This window comes from Rhinopithecus roxellana, chromosome 1, assembly GCF_007565055.1.
Source record: "Rhinopithecus roxellana isolate Shanxi Qingling chromosome 1, ASM756505v1, whole genome shotgun sequence".
Taxonomy (NCBI): domain Eukaryota; kingdom Metazoa; phylum Chordata; class Mammalia; order Primates; family Cercopithecidae; genus Rhinopithecus; species Rhinopithecus roxellana.
The window spans coordinates 104,733,762-104,759,362 of NC_044549.1; the positions used below are offsets into that span (position 1 = coordinate 104,733,762).

Below are 25,601 nucleotides of genomic sequence, written 5' to 3' on the forward strand. Positions count from 1 at the left end.
GGAGGCGGAGGTTCCAGTGAGCTGAGATCACGCCACTGCACTCCAGCCTGGGCGACAGAGTAGGACTCTGTCTCAAAAAAAAAAAAGTTTCATGGTTCTATGCATTAGAAAAATAATGGTTATACTACTACTTTTGTGATTTAAAATATATTATATTTTAAGCAAAAAAAAAAAGTTATGAAATGAAACACTTCCTTATCTGATGCCTTTACCTGAATTCCAAGCTTTATCTTGGAATCCTGCAATTCTCATGGGTTTTTTCTTCCCCCCACACAGAACAGTCTATTATTCTGATTTGCTATACTGTTCATCCTCTGTCTGCGGCATGACTTAAAATTCTTCTTGACTTTAGGTTTAGACTCTGGGTTGTCAGAATACTAGTTAAAATTTTAATATAAATTTCCCACATCAAATGAGAAAATCTAAACAAGCAATTATTCAGAAGTGACTTTCTAGATTAAGAAAAAATGTGAATGAACATGTTTTAAACAGTACGGTTGCTTAAATTTAGGCAACTGAAATGATTCAACAAATACTTGCCCATATATGTACAACAGTCTAATATGTGGATTCTCTAATAATCAATATATTATATTTTTGTATATACAAGTTCACTGTATGGTGCTCCATAATCTTGCTAATTTAAACAGGTTAAAGTTAGCATAAAGATTGAAAGCATAAGCTCTGAAGACAGACTGCCTACACTGAATGTCAGTTCAGCAGCTCCCTGTGTAACCTTGTAAGGGTTAATTGTTCTTAGCTTCATTAGTTTATATAATCAATAGATGAGGATCAAATCAGGGGAATAAAATTAGCTGTTTCAACATGTGCTACCTAAAATTCAATCTGACTCAGTTTTATCTCACTGAATTACAGAAACTGATGATGAGTTTGGTATAAATCTCTTACCACACAAAAATTAGTGGTGTACTCATTCTGACTAATACAAGCATGTATAGTCTTTTACAGCACACATAATCATGGTTAAAATTCATCTGCTCCTCCTATACTGACTATGCAGCAGTTTCCAATATATTTCATAACAAACTTCTCAGACACACAGGAAGGCATTTAATGCCTACTTGTGTGTTACCTGAGCAAATCTGTGTTCTACTGGAACATTTTAAAATTAAAGACTAGAAGGGTTTTAAAGTATTTTATTATCCTATGATTATTTTAATCTTCGTTGTGCTTTTCAGAAGCTCGAAAGCTTATAATCACCACTAGTCTATCAACACCCAAAAAGGCTCTGTGTGTCATTCACCCTTACATCAGAATTGCCTATCACAATGTCTGGTAGCAGGTAATGAATGGTGAAAAGGTGAGGAAGAATGGATGATTTTTCTATAATTGAGATGAAGAAGTGGCATATATATTGGTCTGCATTTTAAAAAAATTCTTAATTAAACCTCTGGCGGAATAATGTATATTTCTGGTGAGAATCTCTCCTCTAACATTATTCATCCTTAGGGGGAAATACAGAAGCCAAGAATAGCTAAAAGATTCTTAAAAAAAAAAAACCTCATTTTGCATCTTGTATCTCTCACTCTGCACACTGAACCCATTTTACTGTATGGTACATATTAAGCTACTACACGTTATTCATAGTTTAAAGGATTTAGAGGAGCTATTAAATAGACTCTACCATAAAAACACATACAATGTACATGACCCTAAATGTGGATGACTTTAGTTCATCAAAGTTGGGGGGGGGGGGATGTTTTTTTGTTCTTAACATATTGGGTTTTCTTATGTAGACATTTGTTTTCAATTTATTACTCTGCTATGATTCATGGATGGCAATGTCTGGCAGTAAAAGTTCACAATGGTAAAAAAAAAAAAATCAATAAATAAACTCATAATGATAATCTTTTCTCATGGCTAGATTTAGATTTCATTAGTCTCGACTTAGCCAGGGGGAAATACAAGATAATGTGAAGAAAGATAGTTTATTCAGAGCATAGATCTCAGGTCTTTCTTAACAGGACTCTTTATACAAACAATGAATTCTTTAGTTATTTCTTTCTTCATGGTTCTTTTCTCGGTTGCCTCCCTTTAAGGATAATTGTTTTATGAAAGGCAATGTCATCTACCCAAGAGAAATCTTATTTCAAACATGATAAATTTGGCTGTTTTTCTCTAAAACCTTTTATTTTTAATTTGGCCCACTTGGTGAGCTAACTAACACTATTTAGTTATAAATGCTTCCTAGGATTGGGAGATGTTACTACTTATTTTCAGTCTATGAACGATTAGATGAGCAAAGATATTTGAAAGCAAATTAACGTCTGAATGCAGTAATATGGAAAAGAAGGAATTACAGATGTAATTTATCCATGACAAGCAGATCCTAAACACTGATTATGTCCGTATTTTTGCAGAAAATTGAAAATGATAGAAAAGCTTCCCAGCTTTTCTGACTTTAATTTTCCAAGTTTTACTTTGTGTAATTTACTGTCAACTATTAACAGCAGATGCTTCTTGCCTTATTTGAGAATAGCCTGGACTTAAGTATAAGTGTTTCTGAAATCCAGAAGCCTATACACTAGGTCTGAATTTTATGCAGAGAGAAAAATTCTAACTTAAGATACTGGACTCATATCGGGTCTGGAGAAAACAAGGTCTTGGATCTTAACCTCATATTAACATAAACTAAAATATAAATATTGCTTAATAAATCTAGACAGCTTCAGAAGAATTTTGCTGGACCTAAAATTGTGATCTAGGGTTAAAATACAGGTGGTTACCAAGTGACCCATGATGATTCAGGGACAGCTGCCACAGTCTGGTGTGGCCTGTGGCTATGTGAAGTCTCTTATTGGGGATTCCCTCTAGTTCTTTTATTCCCACTTGTGGTGTCATAATTAATAGTGTGAGAGAAAGGGCAGGGGAAAAAGGAAAGATAAACCACCAGAGCCATTTCTTTCTCTCTTCCTCAAGTATCTCTTTCACTGACTCTGCAACTGCTGTCGAGAAACTTCCCCCTCCTGACCATTGCCAACACCACTCAAACTACTAGTCTCCCTGTTAGTAACCAGCTCCTTGAGGACTGTGTTATTAATTGCCTCCCTAAAGTTTGACATAGGAAGTACATAAGTTATATTACTTAAATTGAATCCTTTTCACCTCCTAATGGTTTTCTTCCTCACATCTGAGTTTTTATACCTGGTCTCTTGACCATATCCTATGATTAAATGCCAAAAAAAACAAAACAAAAATTGAGTTTGATACTTTTACGATCTACCTGTTTCCCCATCGTTACTAGTATCCAGAAAACAACAGCAACAACCACACACTTGAAAATTTCAGAGCAGAGGAAGACTGGGGAGAAGCTGCAGTAGACAGGGCCCAGGATCAATAAGCACTACACTCAAAAAACAGGCAGGCTGAGTCCTCAGAAAACTGGGGGTCACTTGGAAGACATATTGATGACAACTTCCCACCCTAAAGGTTACACATGTGGGAAGCTTTGGACTCCAGCTCCTCACTGCATACCCTGTCTTGCTGATTCTAAGCAAATGCCCTGTTGAAGACTAGCTTCAGGAAACAGAAGCAGCCCAAAGTTAAAGCTGGGGAAAACAGCACTGGCTCACAGCACGAGTTCCAGGTGTTTGGGAGAGGCCAACTCCCCTGAACTAGGCAAGTTGAATTTCTGGAACCCTAAACTGAAATTTAAAATACATCTTTGCCATAGAAATAGTTTGACAAAAGCAGTTGGGGTCTGTGACTCCAGTAGTTCTCAAGATTTATGATAAGATAACACTTCTATGGAGCCTCTTGGGTTTAATTAATAACCAGGGTTTCCAAGGTACTGTTTATACTGAACTATATAACTCAAGCATCCTCTGGGCTACTTTGGCTTCTCAGGGTTGACCTGATGACTTAATCACCTTGCTTCTGTGGAAAAACACTTTCTAAACAATTAAAACTTTTGAATATGGCTTTTTATGCGCTGAGGAGGCAGCTATATAGTTTATACAGTGACTACTTATCTAAGATGATTCATTTAAAATTTTTCCTATATGGCCATATATTTTTACAACAGATACAACATCTTTGAAAGTTGGTGGAAGCATTCTTTCTGCTATTTTGGGTTCACTCCTTGACTCATTTGTTGACTTAAAATACAGTGATTACTTCTGAGTACTTACTGTTTTAGGCCCTGTACTATAAATTTGTCTTGGATATTCATTTTTATTCTTAAGTACTGCTGTTAGTTATGTTTTCTTTGTCGAATCCTTAGAATACGCATATGTAAATTAAGAAGCAGTGTTTTCCAGCAAACATAACGAAACAATTAAGAGCAGACTGTGAAATCAGATTACGAGGCTTCAAGTCCACATTTTACTACTGACCTTGCATGTATTACCTAACTTCTCTGTATTTCAGTGTGCCCATCTATGAAATGGAAGTAATACCAGCAACTATCTCGATGAGATTTTACAGGGACAAAATACCATGAAAAAATGAAAAGCACTGAAAATACTGATTGATATATATTAAGCTTCAATAAATGTTAACTCATCTTGTTATTTTACTCCATACAGAAAAAATTAGAAAGTATATTTGTGGAAGCAGCAGAAATACAAATCAGAGTAAGTACAGATTCTTTTGTCTTATAAAATCATTTGGGACCTGTTTCATGACAGGGCATTTCTGCTATATTCCAGTTATAAAAATGTGACTGTGTATATAAATACGAACAGCAGGCTGGGCGCGGTGGCTCACGCCTGTAATCCCAGCATGTTGGAAGGCCAAGGTGGGCTGATCACCTCAGGTCAAGAGTTCAAGCCCAGTCTGGCCAACACGGTGAAACCCTGTCTCTACTAAAAATGCAAAAATTAGCTGGGCGTGGTGATACACGCCTGTAGGACTAACTACTCGGGAGGCTGAGGCAAGAGAATTGCTTGAATGTGGGAGGCGAAGGTTACAATGAGCTGAGATCCCACCACTGCACTCAAGCCTGGGCAACAGGGTAAGAATCTGTCTCAAATAAATAGATAAATAAGTACAGTTATAAGAAGATAAAAAATGAAGCTGTTTTAGTTTTCTCTATAAGGAAAAATAAATCCATCTGTGATATGCCAGGTTTTACTTACTAAATAACCAAGACAGGAGAAGTGATGACAAGTTTGTCAAGATGAGAAGATCTCAGTTTCTCTTCAAAAGTGGTCTCTCCTCAACCACCTCCCTTACCCAGATGCTTTTCAGAGAGATTTACTTAATTCTGGAAGTTTTATGAGGGAAAAAATAATCACTCTTTTATTCCAGAAATGGCCCTCCTGAACATCCATTTCCATTCTCCTCTTCTGTCTTACCTACCAGATGCCTGATTTTAATCAAGGCAACAGTTTTTTAAAATAATAAACAAAAACAAAACAAACATACAAAAAAATACTTCCTAGCAATCCCTGCTACCAAAATCAGTCAATAAGAGACCGAAAAATTGCTGGGTGAAGCTCAGAGAACCTTTGCTTAAAAAGAGCCTGGCTGGGCTGAGTTACAGTGTCTTGCCTTTTCTGCGTCCTGCGTCCTATACTAAGGATACGATGGCTGACACTGCAGTGGCCACATTGCAATTTTGAAATAATCCTAAAGTTGGAAGCCATGTGCTCCTCAGGAACTAAGAGAGAAGGAACCTGAGTTCCAATGACTATAGAGTCACCAAATAGACCTAGACAACTGACTGAAATATACACCCCTAATTTGTTTATGCCAAATGCTGGGGATGGGGGAGGTATCTCTGTTATGCAAAGCTGAATCTAATTTTTCACAGACAAAATCTCTAAATCACTTCTGTGTGACCATGGAAAGACATGCATAAGATCTGAACCAACAGTTCTGAAGATGGACAATTAGCTGGAAAGAACTCAGAGATAACAAAACAAGAAAAGTAATGGTCAGAGATGGCCAAGGCCCTCAGGAATCCAGAGGACAAACAACCTGTCAACCAAATTAGAAGATATCAGGGGTTATACTATTTAGTAATTATCAGGAATTTTCAAAACATAAGCTCACAGCATAGAAAGCTTTATCACTAGCAAAAAAATCAAACTTTATCTCAAAGTGAAAATATTTCAAACATGTGCCAAAAATGTAGGGATGATGCTGTAAGTAGATGTGCATTTGATGATACTTGTATAAGAAACAGTATTAAATAAAAACTCTGTAGTTGTTGTTAGTATATTATAAATGAGAAATCAGCATAAGAAGTCCTCACTAGAATCAAGCTTTTTTACAGTAAAATTCATGAAGAAATTACTATTCTAATAATCTATTATACTTCAAACAACTCAGAATTTCTATCAAGCCTTTCCAGGTGCTTTTACTTAAGTTGCTACATGCTAATAACGATCATTAGTGCTAAATCAAAGGCCATCTATCTAGTTACCCACTTCTACTGGCAGTCACGATTTTTGGCCTAGCTGTTAACATGGAAAATTGCTCACCTATCTAAAAGCACAGGATGTAGTACTGCTGAAGTTAAAAAAAAAAAAAAAAAATCAAATTTCTTCAATAGGATCTCTTTGTAAGAAAATAAGAAGCTTTGTCTAAGTCTGTGGGAAGGCAGAGACATTGCTCAGCATGAAAGGTAACGGATTAGCAATGTTGATAGCTAAAATCCTCTACTTATCCTTGGCAAAGAAAATGACAAGATAAGCTTCCCAAACTAGGTCCCTAGGTATCTGTGCTAGGTCTGAGAAACATTCCATTTCTCACCTTTCACGTGAACTGGGCGTATGTCATACAGTTCTTCAAAAGACAATTCACCCCACACAGCACTGTCTCTTTTAAGTGAGAAACAGCCTTATACATGAAATTGTTTCAAGGCCACTGCATGGCATTTTGAGTAGCTTCAGACGTCTGAATTACAATGAAACTGAATTCAGCTGTAAGTGCCACATTGCTTGAGGTCTAAATTGTGTTTAGTTTGTCACACTCACACAGTGAAGCAAGATTTCATGAGAAAAAAAGTAGAAGCAGTGTATCAAAATCTTATAATATGAAGCAAAATAACTAGTTCTAGAATTACAGCAGCAGGTAGCTTGATTCAAAACATGGTTTAAAATTTATCTAATAGTCTAAAAAACCTTTACTCATTAAAAAAAAAGTTTTCTAAAAAAGTTCTAACAATATAAACAGGCAAATGAATACAATTACTAGTCTCACCAAAGCAACTGCAGCTATTGAGAATTTCATTAAAGAAAGGTTTATGTCAGAGTTGATGACACTGCAGCATATTCACAAGGTATTCTTTACAAAGTTGTGAAGTTTCTGCTTAGGGAGCTTTTATATGAAACACACTGCTGTGCAGGTTATGCCTTATGGTTAGTTCATCTCCAGAGTCATTAGGAGAAAACAAGGAAGTGATATGTCAATCTGTCACGGAAAAACACATTGAATATATGTGCCAGCACAGTATATATAATAATCTGTCAAAGTTTTAATGCATGGGAGATACCAGTGGTAAAAACCAAACAACAAAAACAATTCCTGGTAACACTCCTTCCAATTAGGACCCTACCAGATCAAAATTTTGATTGAAAATTGCATATTTAGCCTAAAACTGGCAGATATTTTATCAGGATTATCAGTGAAACTCACTTTTAAAATACGATGGAAAGTCTATGCCTGGGGCTTAGAAAGAACAGCAGCATCACAGGCAATTTCTGGACTGAGCGTAAACCACGCTAGCAACAGACCATCTTCTAAAATTTAACTATAAACACCTTTGGGACTACTCCATCATGTCTAGTTATGCCACTCCAATCCATATGTGACCATCTGGATACTTGATTTGCCTTACTGATTTTGAGTGTTTTAGTTGTTCATTCACCTGTATGTACATATATTTGTGTGCCCTCTAATACCTAATTTCCATACTTCATATATTCTGCTAAGTCTGCAGAGGCTCTTTAAAACTGTTCTCAGTGTCCTTGATTCTATGCCACTTTGCAGTGGAATCTGATCTCAAATTTGTCTATGATAAATCTGATCGGGGTGCTATTTATAGATAGATATCATTGTATATAGCGAAAATAAATTTTAATTATCTTAAATAAAATTGCTCAATTTGATAAAGGAACAAGTGACTAAAGTTTTCAAAGGTAAAAGAATTTTGCTAGATTTTTTGCTAGAATTTTGCTAAACAGTAAATATAAAGGTTACATTCTCTTCCTCCCATCCCTAGTACCTGAAAAATGAACAGGTATTTGAAATAGAATTCAGTAAACAATAAGTCTATTTCTGTTGATCATATCGTAAAAGGTTTTTTTTTTTTTTGAGGGTATAAATAACTTGGCAAATATTAAAATACATTCTGTAGGCTTTCTTTACATTGACTCCCTAAATTTTAGTTGAGAGCTCATGACTGAATAGGCAATTTGTCACTAAGTATTATTTGAAACATCATTTTTGAAATATAATTTTCTAATGGTGGCGTGCAGTGTTAATATTTTTCTTTCCTTTTTTCCTAAATCTTTCACAAGCCATAGGGGAACATAATCCTCTTTGGCATCAAATAATGCACCTTTGCAAATGTTCTGGGTTTCTGAAATAGCTAATACCCCTAAATCTATAGTTTGTAAGCAATTTAAGTCTCAGATTGAATATATACTTAAACTATTATAAATTAAAACTACAATTGTAAAAGGAAAATTAGAGAAATTAAGTATTTAGATTATTGTTTATATACTAGCACACACTATTACAGCTTTTGCTCTTTTATTGTTCTCATTCTAATATTCTTAATAAATACCTACATTCCTTGTTATCATCTATTCTCATTTTACTTAGCAATAGATTTATTACAATATAGAATTCTACATTTTCATATGGTATATTTAAACCTAATTATTTAAACCTTAAAATCATCAGTATGCAACTAAAATACTATCAGCTAATTTTCTTCCCATTATCTTTGTAACATACCAATTGACTTCTTTTACATAAATGAGTATTTTCTTGAACTGTTTGACTTCTGTCTTTTTAATGAAATAAATTCTCCTCTTCTAACTAGAAGTCTGCTATTAACGTAAGTCACCTGGGAGCCTGGCCAAAGTCTGAAGCAGCACAGCTGAAGGGTACAGCCATTTCATAGGGTCCTCTCAGAGAGTATTTGGTTTGCTTTCCTAACTTTCTAAAAATAGTAGATTACACAGGCCACCTCCATCTCATGGCTCAAGAACTCAGAAAAGGCTGGACTATGGATTTAAGCAATACACAGGACACATTTTATTAAAGAAGTCAGGATATTACAAGTTTTCTAAATTTTTTTCCGTTTACTCTGTGAGAGAATGCAAATGATCTAGCGGTTACTGGCATGGAAACCTCATAACGCTCCCAAATTTCAGAACTTCAAGCATGAGTCATACAGTTACTTTAACAGTTTTAAAATATGTTTTTGATCTATTTTAGCCACAAGACTGAATACAAGAGGACTGCTATCTGAAGGGAGGGATTCTAAATACTGTACAAAGAATCACATGTGTCAGTTATAAATACATACACACACACACAACAAACATGTTTTTTAACATAAATGCTTAATTGCATATTCAAAATTGTTTTAATTCTTAACATAGTTATTTTACTAACATTTAAGAAGCCTTTTTCCTGGGTATGAAGCTCCATCATAAATAAATTTGTGGGGTTTTTTCCTCTTATTCAAATTTAAAATATTTTACCAAGATTTAGACACTGTGATTTAAATTTAAATTAAATTCAGTTTATCTTAGAAAGACAAAGAAAAAGGACAAAGTTTGCATCGATTAGCTGCTGTAATGAGTTCATTTCATAAATACATTTAAAATCTTGAAATTATTTAAAGGCCTTGATGTGGCAGTTGAATCTTGTTAACCACACAGCATGGCATTAAGCAACCTTGCTGCTTTACTCAAAAAGGGACTGTTCTGTGGCCGTAAGTGAGTAGCAACTAAAAAAAAAAAATATTTTGAGATGGAAAAGTAGCAACTGAATATTAATGTTTCACAATGCTTCCAAATGTTGTAAGGGCAGGTCTTCTGTGAAACCACTCAATGTCACGGCAAAATTTAATGTCCTTCACTTTGCAGCTACGTGTGCACCATCAACTGTCTGTAGGATTAAAAATTGGATTTACTATTAATTGGGTCAAAACAGAGTTACTTATGGCCACAGCTGGTTACCGACAAGAGTAATTAGCTCTCTGCCCCTCATTTTATGGGTCTCAGTCTCTAATTACACCTGAATTCAGCCGGCATGAATTTAGGAATACACATTCACGGAGGTACAACCACTGTGCCCTTCACTGATGCCTCTCAAAGGAAAGGCTGAAGAAAGTCTCAATGGGAGTTTATGACTTTTGCTTATTGATCTTTAGGACTATGACATTAAAAATAATCTAATATTTTAAAATATTTTTGTTGTTAATACCTCCTTTCTGTTCAACTCTAAAGATCATGTTCTTGGAACCTTTGCCAAAAACTTTAGCAAAATGAACAGCCTAAACTGGACCAGGAAACAATGAACTGAAACAATTAACTCATAACTCACCCTGATGTTATTAAAGAAAAGATCATTATAGCACTATATATTTGTAAAGACAAGATGGACCTATGAGACTTTTACTTCTCTACATATGTAGAAGTGATAGTGTCTTCTCAAAGCTTCAAAGAATTAAATTAGGACATTAATATTCAAAAGCAATTTGATTAAACCAAGTAGGTTGAAAGTACCCAGGAACACATTTCTAGTCTTGACCTTGTGTGTCAAAATAAAAACATTTATGTTATCTTTTAAAAGACTCATTTTCAAATATGATACCTGAATTACAAATCCAATGACATTTTTGAATGCCAAGAAATACTAAAGTAAATATTTTAGTATTATGGTGCTCACAAAAGCTAACTTTTAACATTTCTAGCTAAGACTATTACAAATAAAAATATAATCACGATCTAACAGAAAATAAACTACTAAGTTAATTCACTTTAGAATTTTTGAAGCTGGAAAAATCCAATAAACAATAGTACTTATGAGTTTCTACTTATTTATAAAACTCACATTCAACAAAGTTTGTCCCTCAGGTAAGGTGCTGCAGCAGCAGTTCAGCACCTTACTTCTAGTTGTATTTTCCACAAAATGCATGGCTCTGGCCTTAAAATGCCCACAAAAAAAAGAAAATCCAAAATGTCAAAATATTAAAAGAGTAAAAAGTCTATCCAAGTTTAGCTGATTTTAAATCTGCTTCTCTTTTGCAACTGTACAATGCCTTTACCAACAAATAAAAATCATCTTCATTCAGCTATTGCCATGGCCTTACATATAATATATGCATTGGCTAAACACTCACATGTAGCTACATTTACCATTTCCAGGGACAGACACTCACTTTGCCATTACTAAATGAAAAATATGTCAACACTTTCTGCTCTAGCAAAACAAAAACACGGAGTGAAAGGACTGATAAAGTTATTCATAACAAAGTTTGGCCAGACTTGATTCTGTTGCTTCTCATAAAGTTCCCCAGCCCAACATCATCAACACACTATAACTAAACTATGAACAAAGCAATCCATAATCCCAAATGCAGAGAACTGTATGTCCATATCCCCCTTATTCAATCATTGAATATCCTTAAAAGAATATAATAGTTACTCACTTTCAATGAATCAAAGCAGGCGATTACTCGTCCATTTTCAACTTGGCAGCTTTTCGAAGGATGTGCAAATTTACATTCCGTGTCTGGCCGTGAGCAAGTCCCCCTCTGGAACTCTCTACATACTTCCAGTGTTAGCCATTTTGTGTCCCGAATTGGTGTGACACTAACAGCCATGTTTAGATTTTACAGGTAGTTAAATGTTTCAGTGAAACCAACAAACCCAACCCCCCAAAAAAAGAGCAATAACCAAAAAAAAAAAAGCTGAACTGATGATGAAAATGTCCCCTCAAAATACTTTTCCCCACTCCCTGCTTTAAAAGTACATGGAAAATTGTGTCGTCAATATCAAGGAAAAGATCTCCCACTAGAAATTCACAGCATGAAACTGTTAATTCAAAGAGGTTTTGGTTTTTAGAGAAATACTAGGATTGTAAGTAGATGAACGTTTAAAAGTAGGGCCTGGTATCAGCCTTGTGCTCTCAGTAACCCCTTCCCAGTGCCAATTTGGAGCCCAAAATGCAAGCATGAAAACGTGGCAGACCCTTTGACACCGAATTTCCAAGCTGCTTTCAGCAAAGTTGTCTGAAAGGGAATCTCCTCACAGCTGAATTTGCAATGGAGTTTGGTGGTGCAATCGGTATTGATTAGTTTGGCATAGACAGATGCAGCAGTTTAGAGCAAAATCGAGAAAATGATTTTTTTTTTTCCTCCTTGATTTCCTGGCAGAAGATATCTTACTTTTTCAGCAAACTTTTCTTTTAACACTAAAGCAGCCTAGGGCAATGCCAGATACTTAGAGCTTTTCTCTTGATTATAAGTAGAAATGGGGGTGTCTGGGCTAGAGGTGGAGGGTGGATGTGCTGTCGTCACAGTCTAGCTGGCAGCAAGCAAGGCAAAAGCAGAGACTGCTCTAGAAGCGGTTCCAAGCAGCAGAGACGTCAGGAAAGGCACTTCTTAGTACCAACCTGTAGAAAAAAGAGATAGGTTAAGATTTACTAAGTAGCACTTCACTGATGTCCTACAGTATCACAACCTTGCCATGTGATACCAGACTAAGTAATATTCAAGTCAGCCTCTCTCTCTCCCTCTCTCTCCCACACATACACACACAAAATACTTACAGTGAGGCATATTGCAGCCAGCCATCGTAGATTTATTAAAAAAAGGGGCCGTTTCCCCTTGTGAAGCAATGCATGGTAGAGAGATAACCAATCACAGATAGTGTTGCAGCAATATTCTGGGCAGAAAGCCAATAGTGTGGGTTGTCTTATGAAAGGTCGCGCCTGTCAGACGTTCATTACTATGCTATAAGCACAGAAAATGTCCATCAGATGTGACTTATTCCACTGCAAGAGGACGAGCATGTGGGTTTTGAATTTACCCAACATGCAGTTAGTGGACTAAACCATGTTAGTTTCAAAACAGCTTCTCAGACAAGTCTAAGCACTTGAAGATCATTACCGGGGAATAAAAAGTAAGGTTTAAAAATTGCAGCTGACTTCCAAGCTGCTTTCCCTCTGGCTCTGTGCAGGGACGGGCACTGAACAGCCTGCTCCTGCTGTCCTGACACGTGAATAAAAAAGGAAAGGGGTGTTTACAAATGGTACATTCTCCTGACCTATCCAATTCACTTCCTTCTAAAGCCCAAGTCCTGCCCCTCCACTGAAAGCAGCACTCATACTGTAAAACTATTCCATTGAGCCCGCAGACACTTTGTCAATATATCACAGGCAGGCAAGATATGAACAAAAGCATCCTTTATTCGTACATTTTTAAGGCAGAAGCTGAGGTCATGTGGGGAAAATAAGGAGTGCAGTGTTGTCAGTGTGTCTGGTAAATCTGAAGTCAACCTCAAGGGAGAAAGTGATTCCATCGCAGAAACATTAAATATTAAGTGAGCAATGTGATTTGAGCAGCGTGATGCACTTCAGAAGTACAATTCCAAACAAAGCTGGAGGGTGGGGGATGAGAGATCCCCTGTTGCCTGCTGATCAGTTAACTCAGCACCACAAGACTACTTAGAGCAGGGCATTTTTACTTTTAACAACTTACTTTCTCTATCAGGATTTTTCTTTTTCTTTTCTTTTCTTTTCTTTTTTTTTTGAATGTGGCCAATGAGGAAAATAAGGCTTTAAAAAGTAAAATCTTCACATTTTAAAGAGGCAATAACACAGTATGATAACTAGTATTTGATTATACTTCTTCATGAGCCAAAATTGTTCTGTTGGCATATGGTATGTTTATAATTTTTGGAATTAAAGTATAGGATATAAATACATATGTACGTTAAAAAACATGAACATCTAGAACTTAAATTGTTTAAGATTAATATTGCCATTTTAACACTAATTTTCCTTAAAAAAAAACTACTTCCCAAAACTAGTTGGAAAATACTACAGTAAGACTACAACTTTTGATAGAGATTAAAAAAATCAGTCAAGTATGGTGGATCATGCCTGTAATCTCCGCACTTTGGGAGGCTGGGGCGGGTGGATCAAGAGGTCAGGAGTTCAAGACCAGCCTGACCAACATGGTGAAAACACCATCTCTATTAAAAATACAAAAATTAGCCAGGCATGGTAGTGGTGCCTATAATCCCAGCTACTCAGGAGGCTGAGGCAGAAGAATCACTTGAACCCGGGAGGTGGAAGCTGCAGTGAGCTGAGATTGTACCACTGCACTCCAGCCTGGGTGACAGAGCAAGACACTGTCTCAAAAAAAAAAAAAAAAAAAAACAGCAACCATGGCTGAGCACAGAGTCTCACGCCTATAATCCCAGCACCTTGGGAGGCCGAGGTGGGCAGATCATGAGCGAGGTCAGGAGTTTGAGACCAGCCTGGTCAACATGACAAAAAAAAGTCTCTAATAAAAATACAAAAAATTAGCCAGGCATGGGGGTGGGCGCCTGTAATCCCAGTTCCTTAGGAGGCTGAGGCAGGAGAATCACTTAGAACCTGGGAGGTGGATGTTGCAGTGAGCCAAGATTGTGCCACTGCACTCCAACCCGTCTCAAAAAAAAAAAAAAAAAAAAAACTCATCCCAGTGTTCAAGAAATATTTTGGTTTTCAAAAAAGTTTCTAGGTCCTAATGCCAGTTTCTATATTAAAAAAAAAAAAAAAGGTCCAGTCATAAAGTGTAAGCTGTGTCTGTCTTCCTGAAACTTTGTTCTGCATAAAGAATTACTCAATGATTTCATGCCTTGAGAATGGACCACTTGCATGGTCAACAATCTCTTTAGTCCTTCTCTTCAGAATCTTCAAGTGCCTCACCTGTAACTATTTTCTTCCTCTAAAGCCAGCTAAGATGTCACTTCCTCCAAAAGCTACCAAGATGTCATTACCCCCATCTCTATTCATCCATATATTAAAATACCGCCTTCTCTGAATTATCTCTGCACTTATGCCCTATACAGTGTTTTATTTCCTTATATAACTGACCCACTAGACCATATGGTTTTAAGGACAGAAAAAAATATTATTCATCTCAGTAACCCCATGGCTTAGCATAGTGATGCAAAATAGATGGAGTTCCAAAAATACTGGTAAATTAAATTATCAATTACTGCATCAGGATTTGGATTACCTCTAGGGTACAAAACATACAAACACACACACGAACACATACATGAATACAACACATGAACACACTGAAACATACACTTGAACACACATACACACACACACAATCACTGCCTCTATAAATAATGTTCCAGGGTCACGTAGGCCCTTTCAAAACTGCCTCACAATCTAGCCCTGTCCTTGGACAGCTCCCTATCTCATTGCACACAGTAGCTTTTCTAAAACTTCATTACTCTTTCTCCATGTTCATTAGCAACAGTGGATAATAACATTACATGTCATGAGTATTTCATAGCCATATAACAGTAGCCCTTAAGCATGAACTTCTTCTCACCTTCCTATCCATGAGTCGTTAACCTATCCTTCTGTTTCTTTCTTAGTCTCCCAGTTCTCCCTCCTCCTGCCTACCGTTAAACTTCCACAAGCCTCCACCTTGACTCATTCATTCTCAAGACCTCCTTCTCTTTCTGCCTCCTCTATACATGCATACTTCGTCTTTCAGCAGTTCCTTCTCTTAGCTTCCAAATGTATTAAAGTAACTCCAAAATGCAGAGGGTGACATGGCAGGAGGAAGAGGACCCTGCCCTGGCTATGCATCCTCCTCTCCCTAATGTACTTAATCCATCCTTCCCAAGCGAATATCTACCATGCTGTTTTTCTGCTTCTTCCTTTCCCATTCACTTCTGAATCCTTATCAGTCTGACTTTCACACCCATTACTTTACTGCTCACCAAAGGTCATCAATGCTGTCAGGAAAGCCAAGTCCAAAGACTTAAGTTTTGTTCTTGCCTTTGCTTGACCTGTAACATGATTTACAACTCCCTCTTTCTTGAACCTTTCCCTTTTAACAAACTGACACATTTTATCTTGTTGCTTCTCCCAGTGCTGTGCCTCTTGTATCCCCCGCCTGGAGACGAGTTGCTGAGGGTTCTTGGCAGGTGCCAAGACATGTGTGAGCTCCTGGGACTTGTTACATGCTAACTCCCTGTTTGGTCTGACACACACTTCCTCACCCCTGCAACTTGGCAAATTTCTTCTCCTTGTGTAAACTGCTGTTCAAAAATCACCTTCTCTATAGGGCTGGGCCAACTATGCTAAACATTATTCCATCTCAGAATGTTTTTGATACTTTGTATCTCTTTGTACCTCTCCCCCTCAATGTTATATATGCCCTGACAACAGGGTGTAGGTCCAGCATTCTCCATTACACAGTTCTTGGAACATAACAGACCTTTTTAAAAATGTTTGATAAATGAGTAAACTTTATTCATACTTACAGAAATAAACATGTATAACAGGATGTGGTCCCAACCCTGACGAAATAGATTATTTAATCATGTCTACAGCATCCAGACATTATATATATGAAGATTGGTACCACAAGAAAGATCTGCATTGCTTGGTAGTCATATCTAAATACAACTAACAATTAATTTCTAGAGCTGATTATTTTTCCTTTTTGCCAGGTTACAGACAGTCCCACTCAAGTACAAAATAAACTTTGATTACTAAAATGCTTGCAAATCAGTGTTCTGATTATCTTTATTTTCTGTAGCAGACAAATTCTATTTACTTCAAAAGCGCTATTGAAAGAATTATAAACATAGATTTGTACCATTTAATTGTAAAGGAAAAAGGCAAGGATGATAATCAAAATATTAATAATTAGTTCAGGCATAGATACTGAACAATTAAAACAAATACTGGCCTTTATGCATTAGTCTAGCTGGACTTGATAATGTATGTGCCTGCCCTTGATATAGGGCACTGTGGGCAACAAACTCAGATTATATCCTATAGATTGATTTCACTAAAGTGCTGATATCAGATTATTGTCTTATCTATATTTTAAAAAAAAAACTTCAAAAAATAGAAATCTCTTTTGGTAAATTAAGATTTTATAGAATTTGGATCAATATTGAATTCACAAAACATTCCTTTAACTAAGTAATGGAGTTTTGTTCTATAGATAGATATAACGTTTAAATATATGTGGGTAATGTCCAGATTGTGAGAATTCTTGCAAACATATTTGGCCTAAAATAAATTTTGTCTCTAAATAATTATTAAAGGAAAGATTTCTACTTCAAAGATAAGTACTAATGGGTACATTGCTTCTGAGGTAAATATCTGGCCTATATTTCAATACATTATAATAAACTTCTCTGAACAACAAAAATATTGTAAGAATCAAACTTAAAAATCTGAATAATAGCTAACAGCAGTCCCTCTTTAACCTACTGATCAAATTCCAAATGCTATAGAGTTTCTTGCTTTACCTGACATCGTCTACAACACCAATATTCTGCCATAAGAACCAATTTCTTCTTGAATGATATCAGAAATCATGTATATATTCTACTTTAAGATAAATATAAGGCAGAAAATAAAAAGGAAAGAAAGAACAATTTGAAATGACAGAGATAATAAAAACCAAGAAAAGGATAAAGAAGAACGAAATTATTCTTATTCTTTGAAAACTTATTCTTAAAGATCATATATATATATTTGGCTTCATATGAAGGCCTATTTAAGAGTCACATACCTACTGCTATAGAAGAAAAAGAGATGTTTACAAGGTATGAAAATGAAATTCTCTTCTGGAGAACAGGACGGCCTCTATGAGCAAGGTTAAATTTCTTGCTCACATATGTTTACTTATCATTTCAAAAGTTCTTCTAAAGCAAATAAGGCAATCAGTCCAATTACATCCCAGAGTAGTTAGCTGGTAATTTTGAAGACTTTTATTTAATATGCTTTTAATGTTGACATAAGTTATATATTGAGGACATTAACAAGTAATTTTTGAGGTCCTTTATTATGATTTTTGTTTAGTAAGGCAGTTTCAATCTAACTGAAAGAGATGGCTAACTTCACCCTGTAAGTTTGGAGTTGATAAGAAAGAAACCCTTGCCCAAAACCACAACTTCTTCCCCTGGCTCACTGGTGTCAACAAGTTCATAATTAGCAATGCAGTTCTTTAGTAAATTAAGTTTGCTCACACAATTATTCCCAGGGTTTGTCCTAAATATTAACAGAGATCTCCATACACAAACAGTCAACTTAGCATTTCTGGAGGCTGTACAGCTATCTCTGTATTCACTAAGGTGCTAAGTAGAGTAACAAAGATGTTATATATTATATGGGAAGAACTGTCATCTGAATGAGTTAATGCAGTCTTCAGCACTATTCAACTCCACATAGCAAAAAGCAGAGATACGTATTTCTCCGTGAGGGGTAAGCACACTACCAGCAGGACCCACGGCAATTTCAGGTGATGGACAAACAACATCATTTTAACAGATGGATGAGAATGCTAAAACTAGTGTGTCCAGTCTGTGATTACATCAATATTATAACTTAGGAAGAAATTAATTTAATTTACAAATTTAAAGGGCCAGGCACCGTGGCTCACGCCTGTAATCCAACACTTTGGGAGGCTGAAGTGGAGGATTGCTTGAGGCCAGGTGTTCGAGACAGCCTGAACAACACAGTAAGACCCTATATCTACAAAAAATACAAAAATTAGTCAGGCAGGGTGACAAATGCCTGTAGTCCCAGCCACTTGGGAGGCTGAGGCAGGAACACTGCTTGAGCACAGGATGTCAAGGCTGCAGTAAGCCATGATCACACCACTGCACTCCAACCTGGGCAACAGAGTGAGACCCTGTCTGAAAATATATATATATATATTAATTAAATAAATTTTTTAAAAGATTTAAAGAATATATACATATATACACACACATATACATAACAGACTATATATAAATAAAAATCATGAAGGAGATATGTAAATGACTAAGTTTTAGCAATACTGCTAAGAAAAAGATAACTTTCAATCACACATCCTCTGGAATGGCATAGAGAATGCCAATGTGGCCTGCTGGTCTGACACATTTCAGACTAGCTGCTGCCAAGAAAGGAAGATTGTGTTTACTAACTCAAATAAGTAGCCTAAGGTCTGTTGAAGTAGTCTTTTAGAATTCTGATCCATTCAACAGTTTGGGTCCCTAAATCACCTAGTGGTCTACTGTAGGAAGAATAATGAAGGAGTGTTGTTTAGGTGACATACTACTGCCAAAGATTAGAATTCCAGAGGCAACTAAACTGCATTCAAATTAGAAAATGATTGTTGATCCTTAAGTATTTATATTTAGGACAAAACAGAACATAAAGCTTCTATACAGGCAATGATTTAAAAGTGAATTTTGAATTAATTCCTGTATCAGGCAAAATTTTTAAAAATGTATAAGGTTTAAGCTCACTAGAAGATAATTATCACAATGAATCACTGTACTTTGCATACTAGCTCTATACCCCAATAGGCCTTCGTCCAAGTCCCTACTGCAAAGTTATCTTCTTGGAAGATTTTCAGCCCACCATCCAGAGCACCCAGACTTCCTTTCCTTCCAACAGCAGTCCAGACTTGTTTTGAGAGAAGTACATAACATTACACTTCCAGCCTGAGCAACATAGTGAAACCCCATCTCTATAGAAAATACATTTAAAAGAAAATAACCACACATGATGGCATGTGCTTGTGGTCCCAGCTACTTGGGAGGCTGAAATGGGAGTACTGCTTGAGCCCAGGAGTTCAAGACTGCAGTAAGCTATGACTGAGCCACTGTACTCTAGCCTAGGTAACAGAATGAGACCTTGTCTCAAAAAACAAAACAAACAAAAAAAAAAAAACCCACCTAATACTACGTAGTACTGTGAAGAAAGCAGACTAATATTGCACACTTATCTCGCTATCTGCTTATTATTTGCCTTTGCCACAAAAATGTAAGCTCCATGAGAGAAGGCAGTTGTTACCTTAGCTCTTCATTAATAGAAACATCACCAAAACAGTGCCTGGCCCAGAGGAAGCAAACAATTAATATTTGTGATATGACTGAATATTTTTCTTAGTATATCAGACTAGTTTGTATTTTTGACAAATTACAATGCTTAAGCTATACGGTTTAGTACCCTGGGGATGTCACCTTTATAAGTGAATGAAACCAGCATCAAACGTCACTCACTGGAAAGAGAACATGAGGCGATTAAGTTAAAATAGCAACATATTTAAATACCTCCTTGATTATGAAGTTGAAGAAAGATATTTTGAGCCACAGAATATCTGAAACAGATTTATGTGGCTTTGCAAATTTAAAATATTTAAATAATTATCTGTGAATTTCTGACAGAACCAGTCTTCAATTCCAGCAAAAGAAACACTGCATTTTTTCTGATGCTATTCAAAGAGGAAGTATTTTAACATTTCCTTATACAAGAAGGTATAATGAGATAAAATTGTGAATGCTACTTAATTGTTCTACAAGAGAAAGCACTATTCCTAATTAGTGTTTTATTTACCTACATATTACACAAAGACATTATCTTGTTAGCCTCAGGTAGACATATCTGATCTGTACATATCATTTAATATTTAAAAATAGTAAATAGGTTATCAGAACACAGACTACAGCAAAATTTAACATGCTGTTATGTGCTCAAGAACTAAATGGTAGAAAAATCAAATCTCATCATCTTGGCAATTTTCAGGAAGAATGGTATAGTGACCCAATCCAAATCTGTCAATGTAGAACTAACACAACAAAAACGTGAACGCTAAATGAAATGCAATACACAGTAATACTGTAATTCCCGTTACAATGCCCTGATTATAGACTTTGATTCTAAAGCTTACTTAAATGAGTATTATTTTATTTGACACAGTAACTAAGGGCCAAAATCATAGTTTTCATATTCAACCTCTGTATCTGCTGAATATCACAAGCTTCTTGCTGAGGTTGGTGGCATCTCTGCCTAAAACATTTTAAAATATGATGTTCACTGCTTTAAAAATGGTACCAAATTCATCTGTGCATCCCTAATGACATTACTGCACAATACAAAACTAAGTATGAAGTTAATCCATCAGAGAACTAAGAAAATATTTCCACAGCACCTCATACATTGGTGAAATTTGCTGCATTTTGTACCTCTTTGCCCCTCTATTCCAACTTTCTCTCTCACACAGAAATCATTCTCACAACCAACAGTCATAAGATCTTCTCCATAATTAACCTATATTTGTTTTCTATTTTAGCAGACTCAAGTAGGATAAATTACAAAATCAACATGTGAAAAAAATGACAGATATAATTTTTTTAAAAAACCTGCCCAAAACATAAAGCATATCTCATTAGGATCAAACTTAATAGTTGCCACACCGTTCAAAATTTCTAAAAATTGAATGTGATAATTGCCCTCAATACTACCCACTAAATCTGACCACACAAGCTTTATCTGAACAAATAGATTTTGAATTTCCAAATGTCTGATTTTAAACCTTGCATGATAACCTCCATCAGGAAAATTGTATTAGCTTATTTGTATTGAATATGGCCCAAAATATGTGATTTATTAATCATTATGAGAAAAGTATAGAAAAATCTATGCCTATAATAAAATAAAAAGATCTAAAATAATTATTCTTCAGAATACAATGACTAAAACCAATTACGAATGAATATGGAATTGCTCAAATGTATCCCAAAAAAATAAATTAGTGAACTTCTCATGACACAACATAATACACAAATACTTCCTCCATTCCACATAATCAGTAAAAGTGCCTATTATTTCACTAACGTATTTCTTACTTCCAAACTTACAAATACTCAAGCCACATAGGTGCTACACAGTTTAACATTACAATCCTATGGATAATTCTATTGACTGATACAACTGACCTTAAGGATTACTTTTTAACGAATAATCTCAAACATACTTTAAAAAAAATACCAATGTTAAATGAATATATTCCTCATAATATCTATTCTTCATAACACTGTATGTCAGTTTAACTTGACTTTTTTTCAAAAAAATAAAAATAAACTCACATATGCTCACAAACAAGAAAAATGTTTTCACTGACTAACGGTGACTCAAGACCCAGTTGTTTTTCCCTGGTTTAAAATAAGACTAAGATATGCCACAAAACAAAGACATGCATTGACAACTCCTATTTTCACTTCAATGTAACTTAAATATCCTTTGAGGAAGGTTTCACATAATTCACATACCTAACTAGGTCCAGAGATTAAACAACAAATTATGTTCATATTCTACAATATAAAATATGTTAATGATCTTTCTATGTCAATAGAAACAGATCAATAGAATTACGTTTTAACAATTACATATTACTCCACCATATGTCCATTTTGTTATCAGTAATCAACTAAGGTAATGCCAATTTTTCACTCTTTTAATCAACGCTGAAATTGTATATAAAAAGCTATGCTTATATTTGAGTAATTTTAATAATATAAATCCTTAGAACATGAAGTGTATTCATATACGTATTAACTTTGAACTAGAATAAAAAACTTTAAGAAAACCTTTACCAATATGTACTGCCAAGAGTCAATAACATATTTTTCTATATTTGTTAAGCCTATGCTGTACTTTATCTACACTGTAAATTTATCTTGTGGGAACATGCAAAAAAAGTATGTCTTTTTCTGTAAATAGAACTAAAAGTCTGTTTTTGTATTTTTCCAAAATATTTTCAACTGTTAGCCCTCATATAGCAGCTAATCAATAGAAACATTTGTAAAATCAGTTTTCAACTCCTGTTGCATCAAAACATAGCATTTCATTCCTAAAACAATCATAGTATTTGCATTTTGTAATTATTTACAAAGAAACAGAGGCTGGAATTTGGAAAAAATGTTTGGGTTGACAAAGTATCAAAATGGACAATAAACACTTTATTGTTGTTTTCTTATTAACCAAAGGAAAATGTGCAGTTTTAAGAATCTGCAGGGCACGTTATACTTGGGAAATCTCTGACAACACTATGTCATAAGAGTATGGGAATGCTTTTTTTAACACATTATTTCCACAAATGTCAGAAAATATCTGCTACTCTTTCTTTTTTTAGATGCTAACTGATTAAAGGAAACGGTTTCTGACAACTGCTATACATAATGCAAAGCATTATCAAACTAGCTAAGGCACAACAGAACTCTGGAAAACTCATGTAGACCCAAGCATATTTTCCCATGTAGTAATTTTCCCTGAGGCTGGGGTTCCACTTGCAGTCATTCCTGAGTCAGGAGTGGGGAGTCTCCCTGAAGCAGCATGCACTTCTAATTAAAATAACCAAGATAGGTATATACTTTTGTATGATTATGCCTTTGCATGTATGTCCTGTTGGAAAATAAAAACATTCTGACCTCACTTTGTCCTCCTCAAACTCTCTTAGTTATTAAATAACAGTCTACAGAATAAAGCACCTGAAAGTGAATTTTTACAAGACTTTAAATATGGTTGGTTGGCAGAATGTGAGCATTTCCAATGCTTTTATTTTGACAATGTGATTTTACCATGTTGTCAGAGTATAAATAAAGTCAGGCTTTTCGGGAGATGAGATCGAAAATTTTATTATTACAAATTTGTACTTTCAAAAGAGAATGCATATTGAACAGAAACTATAAGGGAGCATGAGATTTAGTTCCCTTGCTAAATAGAAAACAATACCCTTTTCTTAATTATGTTAATTGCACATAAGGTTCTGTGCATTGTGCAAAAGCTGTAACAAATAAGGAAACAAAAGAATAAACTACATCCTTTTAATGAGACAGGGATTAAAGCTCTATATGTTTCCATCAGCATCATATGCTCTTAAAAAGTAATGACCAGCTTTCCGCAGCAAATCAGAATGCAATTGTAGCTAGCTAATAAACTGAAATAATTGCAAATTGTTTATTAACAGCAACATTTGTTTCTCTGGGATACTGATGCTCCAGAAAGATTATTGGATTATCTGAATCAGTCACTTGTAGGTGACTGTTAAAAATATATACTGTTCCTGGGACCTACCCTAGACCTACTGAGGATAGAAACCAGGTATCTATGTTTTCCCAGGTTATTTTTAATTCCACTAAATGTTGGCAACCATAATTGATCAAGGCTAAAATATTACTCTTACCAGAGATTGCTTACTCTGTTTCTACCCTATAACTTTACCTAAGAAACCAGAGGATCTTCGCTGATAAAATGACCTATTTAAAGATTTGGTGACACGATCTTTGATTATACTCTATCAACTACTTCGGCAAACTAGTATGCTTATAAAATGTTACAAAAAAGCTCTGTTATGATTATTATTATTTTAAATCATGCATGCCACTCCACATCACTCTAAGACACTACACCATATACAACAATTTTTTTTTTTTTGAGATGGAGTCTCACACTGTCACCCAGGCTGGAGTACAGTGGTATGATCTCGGCTCACTACAAGCTCCGCCTCCTGGGTTCATGTCATTCTCCTGCCTCAACCTCCCAAGTAGCTGGGACTACAGGTGCCCACCACCACGCCTGGCTAATTTTTTGTATTTTTAGTAGAGACGGGGTTTCACCGTGTTAGCCAGGATGGTCTCGATCTCCTGACCTTGTGATTCGCCCGCCTCAGCCTCCCAAAGTGCTGGGATTACAGGCATGACCCACCGCACCTGGCCACTATATACAACTATTGATCATTCCTCAAACCATTTATGTTTTAGTTCTGCCCAGCAGTTCACTACAACTTAGCATGCAAAAGCTACTTCACTGGTAAAAAAATTCCTCACAATATTTAAAGGAATACACCGTGCAAAATAAAAGAGCAATCATGTAGCAATCTCAAAACTTTCCATATTTTCCTATCAAATGTCTAATGAACTATCATATATAACCACACACAAATAAAACGCTTTACAGATTGTGATATTTAGGTTCCTTATTTATTGCTTATAATAAGAATTTATAACAATAAAATTATTTTTTAAAAAAGATAAACAAGGAACCTATTCAACCTATAAAATATAATTAAATATATATATTATAAATACAATATAAAATGAGGATTAATGTGTGTGTGTGTGTGTGTGTGTGTATGCCCCCAAAGAATAAGGAAAAACATTTACATTGGATTTAGTCAAATTATTTTCTTCATATACAACAAAATCCTAGTCCTTGGAATTTAAATTAAAGTAAAACCTCTGTGTTAAAGTTAGCAGGGAGGAAAAACAACCACTTTTATCCTGGATAAAACTGAAAATGTGTGCTCCTTCATTATGTAATGCCCCTTAAAAAGATTAATTTTTGAAAAGCTGGCTTGTGCTACATTCTATGCATGTACTGAGCTTTCTTTCCGGCTTACACATAAAATCTGCAAGGTGTTCATTTGGTTCTTTAATTTAAAAACAAATGTTTCAGGATGGGCACAGTGGCTCATGCCTATAATCGCAGCACTTTGAGAGACCAAGGCGGGAGTCCTGCTTGAGCCCAAGTGTTTGAGACCAGCCTGAACAACACAGCGAGACTTCCGTCTCTACAGA

At 35.5% G+C, this 25,601-nt stretch overlaps 1 protein-coding gene across 21 annotated transcripts in view; it reads right to left on the bottom strand.

The window, feature by feature from the left end:
- Nucleotides 1–25,601, bottom strand: part of MBNL1 (muscleblind like splicing regulator 1) — a 266,635-nt gene that overhangs the window by 155,688 nt on the left and 85,346 nt on the right. For 11 of the 21 annotated variants that reach the window (XM_030928665.1, XM_030928624.1, XM_030928616.1 and 8 more), the window contains one exon: nt 11,642–12,606. The exons of 9 other annotated variants lie outside the window; for them this stretch is intronic. In XM_030928665.1, coding sequence (XP_030784525.1) covers nt 11,642–11,815 — 174 coding nt within the window. In that variant the 5' untranslated portion in view covers nt 11,816–12,606. Of the gene's footprint in view, nt 1–11,641; nt 12,607–12,762; nt 12,942–25,601 lie in introns of those variants that run through there. One more of the 21 variants, XM_010372085.2, reaches the window with a different exon arrangement.